The 18,818-nt window shown below is 50.5% G+C and overlaps 1 protein-coding gene across 1 annotated transcript in view; it reads right to left on the bottom strand.

The window, feature by feature from the left end:
• The window catches only part of scp2a (sterol carrier protein 2a), a 95,165-nt gene that overhangs the window by 49,976 nt on the left and 26,371 nt on the right, over positions 1-18,818 (bottom strand). Inside the window, exons 6-7 of the mRNA XM_034182391.1 lie at positions 15,505-15,631; positions 15,271-15,334 (exon numbers count right to left, since the gene is read on the bottom strand). Of these exons, the coding sequence (XP_034038282.1) occupies positions 15,271-15,334; positions 15,505-15,631 (191 nt within the window). The remainder of the gene's footprint in view (positions 1-15,270; positions 15,335-15,504; positions 15,632-18,818) is intronic.

Raw genomic sequence — 18,818 nt, 5'->3', positions numbered from 1 at the left:
TCTGACTTTGTGTGCCCTGCCCACTGCTGGAAGCTCCTGTTTACTACATATTTTGCAGCAGTGAAGCAGTTGGGAGGAGCTCACCTCAACGCTGCACACACAAAAATAAGCCATTATTCCTTAACAGGATATAGCAGTGCCACCGTGAGGCAGAGTTCTTGGAAAACAAAGCTGTTTTGACTTATGGTTTTGATTTAAAATCAAATTAATCTGGATAGAATAACTCCATTAATGTCAATTCTGTCATTTCTATAAAGTTAAAATACAACACATATCTTTTAATTTTAAATAATGCACTAATTCTGAACTTTTGTAACAAACAGACAGATGCCAAAGGGATTATGGGTGAATGAGCCTCCACTAACACTAATTGGTTGACTCATTCATTCTATGTAAAAAAAACCAACACGTTAATGTGACGCGACGTGTGTGCTGGTATTTACATATAAATGTGCTTTTGTAAAACATGGCATTTTATTCATATGTAAAAAAATCCATTTGCAAAAGCCAAAAGTCAAGTTGTGATTAGACAACAATGCATAGAACACTGCCATCTACTAGCGCCCAGATGTTCAGAACCTAACCCATAATACTTTGCCCACCAGTTTTTTTTGGCGTGCCACAGAGTTGCTACAGTTTAAACAGCACAGAGAATCCACAACGACAATTGTAAATGAACATTACACAACCAAAATGTACATTTATTTCTTTAGCTGCAGCAAGAGGCTGCAACAACTCTCTGCCATGCAAAGGATTATGGGATATCTCAATACTTAGGGCCAATACTGCCATGAACACGACTGGTCAGTAGATGGCAGCAGAGACAGTGAAGACTTGCCAAAGCAAATATTTCAAATAAATAATTCATGTCTGCTACATTTAATGTGCGTGGAATTTAGTAAATGCAAACCGAATTTTACTCTGGAACAAAGACGACAAGCAGTGTTGTAAAGGACAATAAGCACGACATTAAAGAGCAAACAGGAAGCGAATGCAACTCACAGTGATTCCAACTGAAAATAATGGAGAAGCAACCCGATGATGGTTTTCAAAGTTATCTGAAAAGCTAATCTGATAATGAAAACATTAGCTTCTATAATTAGCGGTTAGCAGATTAGCAGAACTGTGCCCACCACTGCTCACTTACACCCGTGAGCGCCTGCTCTCCCTACACCTAACTGATGTAGCTCCATCAGTTATTCTACCTGCCGACTGTGTAGAAATCCAACGGCCTGTCAAATGTCAGAGGAAGATGAAAGGCAGGAAAAGGCAAGGCTCAAGCGGAGGCGTGGAACACAGACTATGGAGACGCAGTAGCAGATTCTTACTGCCTGCCATCACTCTGACTAACGCTTGCTCAGTAAACAACAAAATTAACGAACCAGCATTAAGAGCACAGTATGACTGAATTCAGACAGAGCAACCCTGTCTGTCTGACAGGAAACATGGCTTAACAACTACCATGAAATGCCTCGCCTGGCCAGATTTACCACCATAACAGCTCACAGAAATGAGCACCGCTCACACAGACCTGTTGGAGGGGGGCAGTGCTTATTTGTTGACAACCACTGGGCTGCACAATACCACGTTCATAAAAACGTGTGTACACCGGAGTACAAAATATTAACAGCATCCTTCAGACCATTTTATCTGCTGCGAGAGTTTGGCCAGATTACTGTTATTCTTGTCTATGTGTCTGGACTGAATGATGAAGAAGCAGGAGAGAGAACAGCAGAGAGCTGTAATAATGCACTCACCCATTCTGAAGACCAGCCTGTCTTTGTCTTCAGGAACTTTAACTCCTGCAACGTTTCTATGCACCTGCCCACTGTTCAGCAACTGCCCTACATGTCTAAATCGGACCCTTAACTGCTGTTACGGCAACATTCCTGAGGTGTATAAAACGGTGTGCAGACCACCGCTCAGAAAATCTGACCATAAAGTAATTCACCTCTTGCCTAAATATAAAACTATGGTAGAAAAGGACAAAAACAGTTATCAGACAGATATCGGTCTGGTCTGGCATAAACAAAAACGAACTTAGCAACTACTTTGATAACACAAATTGGAATGTTTTCTTTGAATCCTGCCAGTGTGTGAGAACTGTGTGTGTCAAAGTCTGTTAAAATATTCCCAAATAACAAACCCTGAGTATCGAAAAAATTGAAAATTGGTCTCAAGGAAAGAGAAAGGCTACTTTCTGCTCAGGCAATACTGAATTAGTGCAGGAAAAAAGCAAACAATTAAGGAGGAAGAAGCATCTCCTGTTGTGTGGGCCGCTGAAGAGGAGGTACTGCTGGCCCACCACCATTAGAGGGCGCCCTGCCTGGAGTGCGGGCTCCAGGCACTGGAGGGCGCTGCCGCCTTACAGGAGCAGCCAGGATGACAGCTGTCACCCATCACTGGAGACAGCTGATTCTAATCAACAGGGAGGTATATCAGCAGGACGGCATCTCCACCTCATTTGCCGAGATATCGCCTAATCAAAGAGGTAACAATCTCTGCCCGAACATATAAATAACCATTGTTGTATTTCTTGTTGAGTATTTGTAGGACAGCAGACTTCTGGACAACAGTTGGATAAGTACTCACCTTCCTACACTCCTGCATTGTTGTTAACGAGAGGTGGAGGTAGACTCTCCACCCTCCGTGTTGCTGGGTGCAGCCGCATCCACACCTGACTGTTTTTGTTCCTTGCCAGCAGTACCGGATCCGACGAGCGGAGGCAGTGGCCACCTGGGAATTCGTGACTTGGCGGCTCCAGTATTCCCGGGGTTCGGTGGCAGAGGAAATCGGGTTGGTTCCGGTTCGACTTGGACAGACGTCTCCTATCGTCGAGCCTGCCCACACGACACCGTTGTAATTGGACTCAGTCTCAATATTGTAATCGGCTGTGTTGTTGTGCCTGTTTTCACAACAGTAAAAACAGTGTTATTTGACTCCTCCATTGTCCGTTCATTTGCGCCCCCTGTTGTGGGTCCGTGTTCCTACACTTTCCCAACAGGATATCTCGGCCAGCGTCATGGATCCCGAGGGGCGTCAACCGGCTGTTGAACGGCCAATGGAAGAACAGCACGCGCAGGCGTCCTCGGGAGGGGTGACCTGTGAGTTGCAGCGGATCCTCACCGCTTTTACGACTCGGATGGATTTAATGACCGAGCAGAACGTCCTCCTGAACGGCAGGGTGGAGGCTCTCGCCGCACAAGTGGAAGCGCGCCCCCCGGGCGCCGCTGCGGCTCTCCCTCCCGTCGACCCTGTGCGTAACAGCGATGTTCCACTGGTCGTTCAACGACCCCCCCCACCTTCCCCTGAAGCCTACATAAGCCCCCCAGAACCGTACGGAGGCTGTGTGGAGACGTGCGCAGATTTTCTTATGCAGTGCTCGCTCGTCTTCGCACAGCGTCCCGTCATGTACGCGACTGATGCTAGCAAAGTAGCTTATGTAATAAACCTGCTTCGCGGTGAGGCACGCGCTTGGGCTACAGCGCTCTGGGAGCAGAATTCACGGCTCCTTCTGACATATGATGGGTTTGTGAGGGAGCTCAGAACCGTGTTCGATCACCCTAATAGAGGAGAAACCGCTTCAACCGTGCTACTGTCAATGAGACAGGGGCGTCGGAGCGCAGCTGCCTATGCAGTCGACTTCCGCATTGCGGCTGCGAGGTCCGGCTGGAATAGCACTGCCCTCCGCGCCGCCTTTGTAAACGGACTGTCTTTGGTTCTTAAGGAGCACCTGGTGGCTAAGGACGAACCGCGGGATTTAGATGGGCTCATCGATCTTGTCATACGGTTAGACAACCGGTTAGAAGAACGTCGGCGGGAACGAGACGAAGGGCGTGGCCGGGCACGCGCCGTCCCTCTCCCTTCCGGTTCCGACCGCGCTCCGCCTTCCCCACGCTCCACGGCCCCTGCGCTCCGTGGGGTCACAGCTCCCCCTGCTGACGAAGCTATGGACACGAGCAGGGCAACATTTAGGGCACAAGATGCACAGAGGAGACGGGCCCACGGAGCTTGTTTTGTTTGTGGTGCAATAGAGCACCATATGAGAGACTGCCCCGAGCGGTTAAACTTCAACGCCCGCCCCTAGAGACTGGGCTAGGGGTGGGCCGAGACATTCACGTGGGACACACCCACATTGCCACACGACTCCCAGTTACGATCCTTTATGAGGACTCAACCCTGAAGGCCCCAGCACTGGTGGACACGGGCTCTGAGGGGAATCTGTTGGACAGCAGATGGGCCAGGGAGATAGGGCTCCCTCTGGTGGCGCTTACCTCGCCTGTACAGGTTCGGGCACTAGATGGCTCCCTACTCCCTCCAATCACACATAAGACACCACCTGTAACTCTGGTGGTGTCAGGAAACCACCGGGAGGTGATCGAGTTTTTTGTGACTCAGGCCACTTCCCGTGTGGTTTTAGGATTTCCCTGGATGTTGAAGCACAATCCCCGGATTGATTGGCCGTCTGGGGTAGTGGTTCAGTGGAGCGAGACCTGCCATCGGGTGTGTCTAGGTTCCTCGGTTCCTCCCGGCTCCCGAGCTAAGGAGGAGGTCAGAGTCCCGCCCAATCTGGGGACGGTGCCGGTGGAGTACCACGACCTTGTCGACGTGTTCAGCAAGGATCTAGCTCTCACTCTTCCCCCCCACCGTCCGTATGATTGTGCCATTGATTTGGTTCCGGGCAGTGAGTTCCCGTCCAGTAGGCTGTACAACCTCTCACGGCCTGAGCGCGAATCAATGGAGACCTACATCCGGGACTCGTTAGCTGCCGGGTTGATCCGGAATTCCACCTCCCCGATGGGCGCAGGTTTCTTTTTTGTGGGTAAAAAAGACGGCGGACTTCGTCCATGCATTGATTATAGGGGACTGAACGAGATCACGGTTCGCAACCGATACCCGTTGCCCCTGTTGGATTCAGTGTTCACACCCCTGCATGGAGCCCAAATTTTCACCAAGCTCGATCTTAGAAATGCGTACCACCTGGTTCGGATCCGGAAGGGAGACGAGTGGAAGACGGCATTTAACACCCCCTTAGGTCACTTTGAGTACCTGGTCATGCCGTTCGGTCTCACAAACGCTCCCGCCACATTCCAAGCGTTGGTTAATGATGTCTTGCGGGATTTCCTGCACCGGTTCGTCTTCGTATATCTAGACGATATACTCATCTTTTCTCCGGACCCTGAGACCCATGTCCAGCATGTACGTCAGGTCCTGCAGCGGTTGTTGGAGAACCGGCTGTTTGTGAAGGGCGAGAAGTGTGAGTTCCACCGCACGTCTTTGTCCTTCTTGGGGTTCATTATCTCCTCCAACTCCGTCGCTCCTGATCCGGCCAAGGTTGCGGCGGTGAGAGACTGGCCCCAACCCACAAGCCGTAGGAAGTTGCAACAGTTCCTAGGCTTTGCTAATTTCTACAGGAGGTTCATTAAGGGCTACAGTCAGGTAGTTAGCCCCCTGACAGCCCTGACCTCACCAAAAGTCCCCTTCACCTGGTCGGATCGTTGCGAAGCCGCGTTCAAGGAGTTGAAACGGCGCTTCTCGTCTGCACCTGTTCTGGTGCAGCCCGATCCTAGTCGCCAGTTAGTGGTTGAAGTGGACGCCTCGGACTCAGGGATAGGAGCCGTGCTGTCCCAGAGCGGGAAGACCGATAAGGTCCTTCACCCGTGTGCCTATTTTTCCCGCAGGTTGACCCCGGCCGAACGGAACTATGACGTCGGCAATCGAGAGCTCCTTGCGGTGAAAGAGGCTCTTGAGGAGTGGAGACATCTGTTGGAGGGAACGTCCGTGCCATTCACGGTTTTCACTGACCACCGGAACCTGGAGTATATCAGGACCGCCAAGCGGCTGAATCCCAGGCAAGCCCGCTGGTCACTGTTCTTCGGCCGTTTTGACTTCCGGATCACCTACCGTCCCGGGACCAAAAATCAAAGATCGGATGCTTTGTCCCGGGTACATGAAGATGAGGTCTAAACGGAGTCGTCGGATCCCCCGGATCCCATCATCCCGGAGTCCGCTATCGTGGCCGCCCTCACCTGGGACGTGGAGAAGACCGTCCGGGAGGCCCTGACACGAGACCCGGACCCCGGAACCGGACCGAAGAACAAACTCTACGTCCCACCAGAGGCTAGGGCTGCAGTCCTGGACTTCTGTCACGGTTCTAAGCTCTCTTGCCATCCTGGGGTACGTAGGACCGTGGCAGTCGTCCGGCAGCGCTTCTGGTGGGAGTCCCTAGAGGCCGACGTCCGGGGTTACATCCAGGCCTGTACCACCTGCGCCAGGGGCAAGGCCGATCACCGCAAGACCTCGGGTTTGCTACAGCCGCTGCCCGTCCCTCATCGCCCCTGGTCTCACATCGGCCTGGATTTCGTCACGGGTCTCCCGCCGTCCCAGGGAAACACCGTCATCTTCACGATAGTGGACCGATTCTCCAAGGCGGCCCACTTCGTGGCCCTCCCGAAGCTACCAACGGCCCAGGAGACAGCGGACCTCCTAGTCCACCACGTCGTCCGTCTGCATGGGATACCATCAGACATCGTCTCCGATCGCGGTCCCCAGTTCACCTCGCACGTTTGGAGGAGCTTTTGCCGGGAACTGGGGGCCACGGTCAGTCTCTCGTCCGGGTATCACCCCCAGACCAACGGACAAGCAGAACGGGCCAACCAAGAAATGGAGCAGACCCTACGCTGTGTGACAGCCGCGCACCCGACGGCCTGGAGTACCCACCTGGCCTGGATCGAGTACGCCCACAACAGTCAAGTGTCATCAGCCACCGGCCTCTCCCCTTTTGAGGTGTGCTTGGGGTATCAGCCCCCGTTGTTTCCGGTGGTTGAGGGAGAGGTCGGTGTGCCCTCGGTCCAGGCCCACCTACGGAGATGCCGTCGGGTGTGGCGTGCTGCCCGTTCTGCTTTGTTAAGGGCCCGGACGAGGGCGAAGAACCATGCAGACCGGCGGCGGGCCCCGTCTCCCACGTATCGTCCCGGGCAGGAAGTGTGGTTGTCCACCAAGGACATTCCCCTACAAGTGGACTCCCCAAAACTACAGGAACGATACATCGGGCCGTACAAGATTCTCAAGATCATCAATCCCGCCGCAGTGAGGCTCCAGCTTCCGGCCTCACTGCGGATTCATCCAGTGTTCCGCGTCTCCAGGATCAAACCTCATCATACCTCACCCCTCTGCACTCCGGGTCCGGCACCACCTCCTGCCCGGATCATCGACGGAGAGCCGGCTTGGACCGTACGCCGGCTCCTCGACGTCCGACGGATGGGCCGGGGTTTTCAGTATCTGGTGGACTGGGAAGGGTACGGCCCCGAAGAACGCTCCTGGGTGAAGAAGGGCCTCATCCTGGACCCGGCCCTCCTGGCCGACTTCTACCGTCGCCACCCAGACAAACCCGGTCGTGTGCCAGGAGGCGCCCGTTGAGGGGGGTCCTGTTGTGTGGGCCGCTGAAGAGGAGGTACTGCTGGCCCACCACCATTAGAGGGCGCCCTGCCTGGAGTGCGGGCTCCAGGCACCAGAGGGCGCTGCTGCCTTACAGGAGCAGCCAGGATGACAGCTGTCACCCATCACTGGAGACAGCTGATTCTAATCAACAGGGAGGTATATCAGCAGGACGGCATCTCCACCTCATTTGCCGAGATATCGCCTAATCAAAGAGGTAACAATCTCTGCCCGAACATATAAATAACCATTGTTGTATTTCTTGTTGAGTATTTGTAGGACAGCAGACTTCTGGACAACAGTTGGATAAGTACTCACCTTCCTACACTCCTGCATTGTTGTTAACGAGAGGTGGAGGTAGACTCTCCACCCTCCGTGTTGCTGGGTGCAGCCGCATCCACACCTGACTGTTTTTGTTCCTTGCCAGCAGTACCGGATCCGACGAGCGGAGGCAGTGGCCACCTGGGAATTCGGGACTTGGCGGCTCCAGTATTCCCGGGGTTCGGTGGCAGAGGAAATCGGGTTGGTTCCGGTTCGACTTGGACAGACGTCTCCTATCGTCGAGCCTGCCCACACGACACCGTTGTAATTGGACTCAGTCTCAATATTGTAATCGGCTGTGTTGTTGTGCCTGTTTTCACAACAGTAAAAACAGTGTTATTTGACTCCTCCATTGTCCGTTCATTTGCGCCCCCTGTTGTGGGTCCGTGTTCCTACACCTTCCCAACATCTCCAAGGCAAAATTCGAGTATAAAAATGAGAGAGCAAATATTTCAGCGGAAATATAAAACAGGCCTGGTGTTGTGAAAGTGTAGGAACACGGACCCACAACAGGGGGCGCAAATGAACGGACAATGGAGGAAGTCAAATAACAACACTTTACTGTTGTGAATGAGCACAACAAACACGGCAGGTCACAATAGTATGTAATGAAGTCAATTTACAGAACGTGTCATGTGGGCAGGCTCGAAGATAAGAGACGTCTGTCCAAAGCAGAACCGGAACCACACGATTTCCTCCGCCACCGAACCCCGGGAATACTGGAGCCGCCAAGTCCCGAACTCCCAGGTGGCCACTGCCTCCACTTGTCGGATCTGGTACTGCTGGCGAGGAACAAAAACAGTTAGATGTAAGTGTGTTTACACCCAGCAACATGTATGGTGGGAAATCCACCTCCACCTCTCATCAAAAAGCTGGTAAATGCAGGAGTAAGGTTACTTATCAACAGGTAGGAGAAAAGTCCAACTCGGTCTCCAGCTGCAAGCACTCACTCTGCAGTCAAAAACACAAAGCAACAATATTCTGCTGTCAGAAAGACAACTCAATTGGCTGAGCTCGTTACCTCCTAAGAATAGCGATATCTCGGCAAAGAAGTGGAGATGTCGTCCTACTGATATACGATTGAAGATCTGATGATTAGTGACAGCTGTCACAGGTAATAAGTAACAGCTGTCACCCCGGCTGCTCCTGTGAGGCGGCGCCGCCCTCTTGTGCCTGGAGCCCGCACTCCAGGCAGGGTGCCCTCTGGTGGTTGTGGGCCAACAGTACCTCCTCTTCAGCGGCCCACACAACAGGACCCCCCCCCCCTCAACGGGCGCCTCCTGGCGCCCGACCAGGCTTGTCCGGGTGGCGGCGGTAGAAATCGGCCAGGAGGGCCGGGTCTAGGATGAAGCTCCTCTTCACCCAGGAGCGTTCTTCGGGTCCGTACCCCTCCCAGTCCACCAAATACTGGAAGCCCCGGCCCATCCTACGGACATCCAAGACCCGGCGCACAGTCCAAGCCGGCCCACCATCGATGACCCGGGCAGGAGGCGGTGCTGGACCCGGAGCACAGAGGGGTGAGGTGTGATGTGGTTTTATCCGGGACACATGGAAAACAGGATGGATCCGCAGTGAGGCTTCAGCTTCCGGCCTCACTGCGGCTGGACTGATGACCTTGAGCCGATGTAACGGTCCTGCAGTTTAGGGGAGTCCACTTTGAGGGGAATGTCCTTTGTCGACAACCACACCTCCTGCCCTGGCCGATATGCAGGGGCCGGGGTCCGCCGGCGGTCTGCATGGGCTTTTGCCCTCGTCCGGGCCTTCAGCAGGGCAGAACGGGCGGCACGCCACACCCGACGGCACTTCCGCAGGTGGGCCTGGACCGAGGGCACACCGACCTCTCCCTCGACCACCGGAAACAACGGGGGCTGGTACCCCAGACACACCTCAAAAGGGGAGAGGCCGGTGGCAGAAGACACCTGGCTGTTATGGGCATACTCGATCCAGGCCAAATGGATACTCCAGGCCGCCGGGTGCGCGGCCGTCACGCAGCGCAGGGCCTGTTCCACTTCCTGATTGGCCCGTTCTGCCTGCCCGTTGGTCTGAGGATGATACCCGGACGAGAGACTCACCGTGGCCCCCAGTTCCCGGCAGAAGCTCCTCCAGACTTGTGAGGAGAACTGGGGACCGCAATCGGAGACGATGTCTGTTGGAATCCCATGCAGGCGGACGACATGGTGGACCAGGAGGTCTGCTGTCTCCTGGGCAGTCGGGAGCTTCGGGAGGGCCACGAAGTGGGCCGCCTTGGAGAATCGGTCCACTATCGTGAGGATGGTGGTGTTGCCCTGGGACGGCGGGAGGCCCGTGAGGAAATCCAGGCCGATGTGGGACCAGGGGCGATGAGGCACAGGCAGCGGCTGGAGCAGTCCCGGTGCCCTGCGGTGGTCAGCCTTGCCCCTGGCGCAGGTGGTGCAGGCCTGGATATAATCCCAGACGTCGGCCTCCAGGGACGCCCACCAGAAGCGCTGCCGGACAACTGCCACAGTTCTTCGCACCCCCGGATGACAGGAGAACTTGGAGCCGTGACAGAAGTCCAAGACTGCAGCCCTGGCTTCTGGTGGGACGTAAAGTTTGTTCTTCGGCCCAGTTCCGGGGTCCGGGCTCCGTGCCAGGGCCTCCCGGACGGTCTTCTCCACGTCCCAGGTGAGGGTGGCCACGATAGCGGACTCCGGCATGATAGGTTCCGGTGGATCCGACAACTCAGTTTTGACTTCGTCTTCATGCATCCGGGACAAGGCATCCGATCTCTGGTTTTTGGTCCCGGGGCGGTAGGTGATCCGGAAGTCAAAACGGCCGAAGAACAGTGACCAGCGGGCTTGCCTGGGGTTCAGCCGCTTGGCGGTCCTGATATACTCCAGGTTCCGGTGGTCAGTGAAAACCGTGAATGGCACGGACGTTCCCTCCAACAGATGTCTCCACTCTTCAAGAGCCTCTTTCACCGCAAGGAGTTCTCGATTGCCGACGTCATAGTTCCGTTCTGCCGGGGTCAACCTGCGGGAAAAATAGGCACACGGGTGAAGGACCTTATCGGTCTCTCCGCTCTGGGAAAGCACAGCTCCTATCCCTGAGTCTGAGGCGTCCACTTCAACCACAAACTGGCGACTAGGATCGGGCTGCACCAGAACGGGTGCAGACGAGAAGCGCCGTTTCAACTCCTTGAACGCGGCATCGCACCGATCCGACCAGGTGAAGGGGACTTTTGGAGAGGTCAGGGCTGTCAGGGGGCTAACTACCTGACTGTAGCCCTTAATGAACCTCCTGTAGAAATTTGCAAAGCAGAGGAACTGTTGCAGCTTCCTACGGCTTGTAGGTTGGGGCCAGTCTCTCACCGCCGCAACCTTGGCCGGATCAGGAGCGACGGAGTTGAGGGAGATGATAAACCCCAGGAAGGACAAAGAAGTGCGGTGAAACTCACACTTCTCGCCCTTCAAAACAGCCGGTTCTCCAACAACCGCTGCAGGACCTGACGTACATGCCGGACATGGGTCTCAGGATCCGGAGAAAAGATGAATATATCGTCCAGATATACGAAGACGAATCGGTGCAGGAAATCCTGCAAGACATCATTAACCAAAGCTTGGAACGTTGCAGGGACGTTAGTGAGGCCGAACGGCATGACCAGGTACTCAAAGTGACCTAACGGGGTGTTGAATGCCGTCTTCCACTCGTCTCCCTTCCGGATCCGAACCAGGTGATACGCATTTCTAAGATCCAGCTTAGTGAATATTTGGGCTCCATGCAGGGGCGTGAACACTGAATCTAACAAGGGCAACGGGTATCGGTTACGAACCGTGATTTCGTTCAGCCCCCTGTAATCAATGCATGGACGGAGCCCGCCATCTTTTTTCCCACAAAAAAGAAACCTGCACCCATCGGGGAAATGGAATTCCGGATCAACCCAGCAGCTAAAGAGTCCCGGATGTAGGTCTCCATTGATTCGCGCTCAGGTCGTGAGAGGTTGTACAGCCTGCTGGACGGGAACTCAACGCCTGGAACCAAATCAATGGCACAATCGTACGGCCGGTGCGGGGGAAGGGTGAGCGCCAGATCCTTACTGAACACATCTATAAGGTCATGGTACTCCACCGGCACCGTCCCTAGATTGGGCGGGACTCTGACCTCCTCCCTAGCCTGGGAACCGGGAGGAACCGAGGAACCTAAACATACCCGATGGCAGGTTTCGCTCCACTGAACCACTGCCCCGGATGGCCAATCGATCCGGGGATTGTGTTTTAACATCCAGGGGAACCCGAGAATCACGCGGGAGGTGGAAGGAGTCACAAAAAACTCAATCTCCTCCCGGTGGTTCCCTGACACCACCAGAGTTACTGGTGGTGTCTTGTGTGTGATTAGAGGGAGTAGGGAGCCATCTAGTGCCCGCACCTGCACTGGTGAAGTAAGCGCCACTAGAGGGAGCCCTGCCTCCCTGGCCCATCTGCTGTCTAGCAGATTCCCTTCAGAGCCCGTGTCCACCAGTGCTGGGGCCTGAAGGGTTAAATCCCCATAAAGGATTGTAACTGGGAGTCGTGTGGCAATATGGGTATGTCCCACGTGAATGTCTTGGCCCACCCTTAGCCCAGTTTCTAGGGGCGGGCATCGGTGTTTAACCGCTCGGGGCAGTCTCTCACTTGATGCTCTATCGAGCCACAAACAAAGCACGCTCCGCGGACCAGCCTCCTCCGTCTATCTGGTGGCCTAAATGTGGCCCTGCTCGTGTCCATAGCTTCAACAGCAGGGGGAGCTGTAACCACACGGAGCGTAGAGGCCGTGGAGCGTGGGGAGGGCGGAGCTCGGTCGGAACCGGAAGGAAGAGGGACGGCGCGTGCCCGGCCACGCCCTTCGTCTCGTTCCCGACGGCGTTCTTCTAGCCGATTGTCTAGCCGTATAACGAGATCAATAAGCCCATCTAAATCCCGCGGTTCGTCCTTAGCCACCAGGTGCTCCTTCAGGACCAACGACAGTCCGTTTACGAAGGCGGCACGGAGGGCAGTGCTATTCCAGCCGGACCTCGCAGCCGCGATGCGGAAGTCGACTGCATAAGCAGCTGCGCTCCGGCGCCCCTGTCTCATTGACAGCAGCACGGCTGAAGCGGTCTCTCCTCTATTTGGGTGATCGAACACTGTTCTGAACTCCCTCACAAACCCATCGTATGTCAGAAGGAGCCGTGAATTTTGTTCCCAGTGAGGTACGCCCAAGCGCGTACCTCACCGCGAAGCAGATTAATTACATAAGCTATCTTACTAGCATCAGTCGCGTACATGACGGGACGTTGTGCGAAGACGAGCGAACACTGCATAAGAAAGTCCGCGCATGTCTCCACACAACCCCCGTAAGGCTCTGGAGGGCTTACGTATGCTTCAGGGGAAGGTGGGAGGGATCGTTGAACGACCTGTGGAACGTCAATGTTGCGCACAGGATCGGCAGGAGGGGGAGCCGCAGCAGTGCCCTGAGGGCGCGCTTCCACCTGCGCGGCGAGAGCCTCCACCCTGCGGTTAAGGAGGACGTTCTGCTCGGTCATTAGATCCAACCGAGCAGTAAAAGCGGTGAGGATACGCTGCAACTCACCAATCATGCCTCCTGCAGACGCCTGTGCGCCCTGCTCTTCCATTGGCCGTTCAACAGCCGGTTGACGCCCCTCGGGGTCCATGATGTTGGCCGAGATATCCTGTTGTGAAAGTGTAGGAACACGGACCCACAACAGGGGGCGCAAATGAACGGACAATGGAGGAAGTCAAATAACAACACTTTACTGTTGTGAATGAGCACAACAAACACGGCAGGTCACAATAGTATGTAATGAAGTCAATTTACAGACCGTGTCATGTGGGCAGGCTTGAAGATAAGAGACGTCTGTCCAAAGCAGAACCGGAACCACACGATTTCCTCCGCCACCGAACCCCGGGAATACTGGAGCCGCCAAGTCCCGAACTCCCAGGTGGCCACTGCCTCTGCTTGTCGGATCTGGTACTGCTGGCGAGGAACAAAAACAGTTAGATGTAGGTGTGTTTACACCCAGCAACACGTATGGTGGGAAATCCACCTCCACCTCTCATCAAAAAGTTGGTAAATGCAGGAGTAAGGTTACTTATCAACAGGTAGGAAAAAAGTCCAACTCGGTCTCCAGCTGCAAGCACTCACTCTGCAGTCAAAAACACAAAGCAACAATATTCTGCTGTCAGAAAGACAACTCAATTGGCTGAGCTCGTTACCTCCTAAGAATAGCGATATCTCGGCAAAGAAGTGGAGATGTCGTCCTACTGATATACGATTGAAGATCTGATGATTGGTGACAGCTGTCACAGGTAATAAGTGACAGCTGTCACCCCGGCTGCTCCTGTGAGGCGGCGGCGCCCTCTTGTGCCTGGAGCCCGCACTCCAGGCAGGGTGCCCTCTGGTGGTTGTGGGCCAGCAGTACCTCCTCTTCAGCGGCCCACACAACACCTGGGAGGGCTTAAACACTTTAATGGGGAAAAACTGGTAAAAAAGCTTGCAGTTTGCAAAGTTTTGTTGATGAACTGAACAAATTCTTCTGGCGGTTTGATGTTGTGGATATGCTGCACGGGGAATGAAACTAGAGTGACAGTCTGTGGACATGAGCAGTGCAGCTCGTTGAAATCCCTGTAACTTATGGAAACAAATACATACATGTGTATGCGTATTCTGTGTACAGTTCTGTGCACCAAACCGTTGCCGCACGGTTCAATACAAACACATGTAGTGCAACACCCCTACAATATATGGCTATGCACCCTGCTAATAAATGTCAGAAATGTCCAATCAGGACACAGAGGAACTTCACAAGTTCAGAAAATGACCTCCTTAACAACATGACATCTTTAACAGCATGAACAGTGGAATTAAGGAACATACTCGAGTAAGGAATGGAAAAAAAAAATAATGACAGCCAGTAATGTAGTTTCACAGAAGAGGGTCAGACTTGGTCACTTAAACAGGGAAGTAATTTGACTGATTAAAAACCTCTTGCCACAGGAAAGTCATTCAGGACAACCACAGGAGAGCTTCAATGCTAAATCTCTGTCACAGAGATAAATGAAAGAATATGACTCATACGTGATTTTGCTGTGTAAATAGACTATGGTCCATCCATTCCAACGCACCTGCAAAACCCACCCTGCCCCATGGAAGCAGAGGCTCACTCACGTGAAATACTCCTTGTGATACATGCAGATTTCACAGTCGGGGGTGAATAAAGTATTATCCTGGCTATATGCATAAATGCAGAATCTCATTGCACGTGAAATTCTGATGTTAAACATGTCAAATAAACATAATTTTGATGTGTAATTTATGTAGTTTTCAAATTAAACTGCTTCAAAGTAATGAAATCATATACTGAAAAGAAGTTTGGATGACAGCTAACTTAAATGCATGATTCCAACTGCAGGTCTGGACTACTCGCAAATATTGTTGTATCTGGTCCACTGTGTGTTACCAAGTCATTACACAGGGAAGCAATACAAAGACAAAAAAGACAAAAAATGTGCAACTTACGGATTGTTAGTTGAATGCTTGTGGTTTTTCCAGGCAATTTTGGCAAAATGTTCTGGTTTCGTGCCTGGCAGAAATGCAAATATTTACTTAAGTGTTTTATGACACAATCAATGCATGTATGCTGTACACATGAAACAAAAAGAGTAAAATTGTGAGCACAATGAAACACAACCTGAACTTTCAACGTTTAGGCCTTAGAAACATGTTTCTGCTTAAAACATGGAAAACCTGTACCGTATTTCTCCATGTGCTCTCTGCCTGCATTGCCAAACATCTGTGGAGCTCCTGGGGCTGCTGTCAACCCATATCTGTTGATCATCACCTCCATGTGCTTATCCATGGGACTGGTCCTGTCTAAATACTGCAAGGCAGGTGTTTTAAGTTACATTGAAGGATGTACAGTGAAACACAAACACAACAAAGCACAAGTGACAGCTGTGACTACGAAACTGTTCAAAACATAAAAAAAGAAAGAACTGTCTTTAAAAGAAAAAGTATCATATTACATACTGATAATATTTTGAAATTCTGTTATTTTGGTGACGATCATAAATTAGATGAAAAACCTTTGTTATGGCAGTGAGGTGTTACGTCCCATTTGTACATGAGGTTGGTTTAAATACAATTATAATACTCAACCCTTGTCCTTGTGGGACTGTTACTATGGGTTACATTATATCACAGTGTTTTTTTCAATACCTAGATTTTTTTTTTTATTATTACTTTAAGACATCAAATCTTGGCAGATCTGCCACATTTTAGAAAGGCTGTTACTCACCCACTTTTTAAAAAGCCTAATGCTGACCTTTCCATTGCTCAGAATTTTGGACTGATTTCAAAATTGTCGTTTATCTCCAAAATAAAAAAAAAAAAAAAGTTGTGGCCAAACAGCTTAATGAGGTTTTAGCTGAAAATAATATTCCTGATTAATTTCAATATTTGTTCTGTCACTTGCACTCCACTGAAGTAGCTCTTCTAAAGAGTTTCAAATTATATTTTAATGCATAGAGATGCAGGTGAATATTCTATACTTGTAATTTTGGCTCTACCTGCAGTATTTGACACAATTGATCACTGTGTTTTGATTGAGAGACTTAGGACATGGGTGGGCATCTCCGAGTTGGCCCTTGAGTGGTTTTCTTACTCTCTCTTCAACAGGATGCAGTATGCCCCAAGGTTCTATTCTGGGCACCATTTTGTTTGTGTTGTATTTTCTCCCAGTTGGACAAATCTTGAGTATATTTGAAGATGTATCATATCATTGTTATGCAGATGATATCCAGCTGTATATCTCACTTACACCTCAGAATGTTGCTAATGTATCTGTATTTCAAGAGTGTGTCAATGTCAGAAAGAACTGGATGGCTACTAATTATCTCACTTAAAACAACAAAAAAACTGAAGTTCTTGTTTGTGCCCAAGACAAGTTTGTTCCCATAGTGATTAAGAACCTTAGCTCTCTGTCATCATTGGTTCACTCAACAGTTAGAAATCTGGGTGTTACATTTGACCAGGTTCTCAACTCTGACACACGTTGTGCAAATTTGTTTCTTCCGTTTACGGAACACTGCTTGCCTCAGATACTCGTACATCGTGTCTCAAGCTGAGCTGGAAATGATCATCTATGTTTTCTTCTTTCACATTTGGATAATTGTAAATCACTGCTCAGTAAGTCTCCTCTGAATCATTTACAAACCAGTCCAGAATGCAGCTGCAAGGCTTATTATGAGGTTCTCTAAGAGGTCTCATGTGACCCCCATTATGTTGTACTTACATCGTCTCCCCATACAGTTCAGACTTCAAGTTAAACTCTTGGTGACCACTTTTAGAGCCCTGCATGGTCAAATGTCCGTTTACATTAGTGAACTTCTGTACCTTTGTATAACACGCAGGTCTCCGAGGTCCCTGTTAGTAGTGATCAATCAGTCAAGGCTGAAGACCAAAGGAGACTGTGTTTTTGACGTTATGGCTCTCAAACTGTGGAATGCACTGCCACTACATCTGAGATTGGTGGACACTGTTGAAACTTAAATAGAAGCTCAAGATCCATCTGGACAGAGTTCCTATTAATTAGTTTTATGTTACTGCTGTTTTAATTCTGTATTTCAACAATGCCTCATAAAGTTTCCATTTCTTAATTACCTGAAATCTTCTTGATGGACCCTTCTTGCATCCTTCCCTAAAACCAACTGGCTATAAAGTCAAGACTGAAGGCATTTCTGGGTTATAGTTTCTAGCCCATTTGTTAGGTTCCCCAAATGCTGTTTTAGATTTTCATTTGAAATTTGCTTAAAGTTTGAGATTAAAAAGCATATTTTTAAAGAAGCCAGCTTTTTATTTATTTATTTATACACACACACACACACACACACACACACACACGCATGCACGATGACATAAAACAACAAAAGCATCCTAAGGTCAAGAAGGAGATTAATTTTACAGGCTTGTACATTCTTGTTCCTTGCCTTTGTTTGTACGTACAGTACGCCCAGAAAGTATTCACAGCGCTGCGGTTTTTCCACATTTTTTTTATGTTCCACCTTATTCGAAAATGGATGAAATTAATATTTTCCACAAAATTCTACAAACACTACCCTATAATGACAATGGAAAAAGTTTGTTGCTAGGTTTTTTTGTTTTTTTTTTTTTGTTTTGTTTTTATTTTTGCAAATTTATTAAAAATAAAAAGCTAAGAAATCACATATACAGGTGCTGGTCATATAATTAGAATATCATGAAAAAGTTGATTTATTTCAGTAATTCCATTCAAAAAGTGAAACTTGTATATTATGTTCATTCATTCCACACAGACTGATATATTTCAAGTGTTTATTTCTTTTAATTTTGATGATTATAACTGTCAACTCATGAAAATCCCAAATTCAGTATCTTAGAAAATTTGAATATTGTGGAAAGGTTCAATATTGAAGACACCTGGTGGCACACTCTAATCAGCTAATTAACTCAAAACACCTGCAAAGGCCTTTAACTGGTCTCTCAGTCTAGTTCTGTAAGCTACACAATCATGCGGAAGACTGCTGACTTGACGTCTTGCCTGGGCTAAAGACAAAAAGGACTGGACTGCTGCTGAGTGGTCCAAAGTTATGTTCTCTGATGAAAGTAAATTTTGCATTTCCTTTGGAAATCAAGGTCCCAGAGTCTCGAGGAAGAGAGGAGAGGAACAGACTCCACGTTGCTTGAGGTCCAGTGTAAAGTTTCCACAGTCAGTGATGGTTTGGGGTGCCATGTCATCTGCTGGTGTTGGTCCACTGCGTTTTCTGAGGTCTAAGGTCAGCGCAGCCGTCTACCAGGAAGTTGTAGATTGTAGTTAGTTGTAGTTGAAGTTCATGCTTCCTGCTGCTAACCAACTTTATGGAGATGCAGAGTTCATTTTCCAACAGGACTTAGCACCTGCACACAGTGCCAAAGCTACCAGTACCTGGTTTAAGGACCATAATATCCCTGTTCTTAATTGGCCAGCAAACTCGCCTGACCTTCTATCTATGGCGTGTTGAGAAGAGGAAGATGCAACACGCCAGACCCAA

The sequence above is a fragment of the Thalassophryne amazonica genome, chromosome 12 (genome assembly GCF_902500255.1).
Source record: "Thalassophryne amazonica chromosome 12, fThaAma1.1, whole genome shotgun sequence".
Taxonomy (NCBI): Eukaryota; Metazoa; Chordata; class Actinopteri; order Batrachoidiformes; family Batrachoididae; genus Thalassophryne; species Thalassophryne amazonica.
This window is presented reverse-complemented; position numbering and strand designations above follow the sequence as displayed.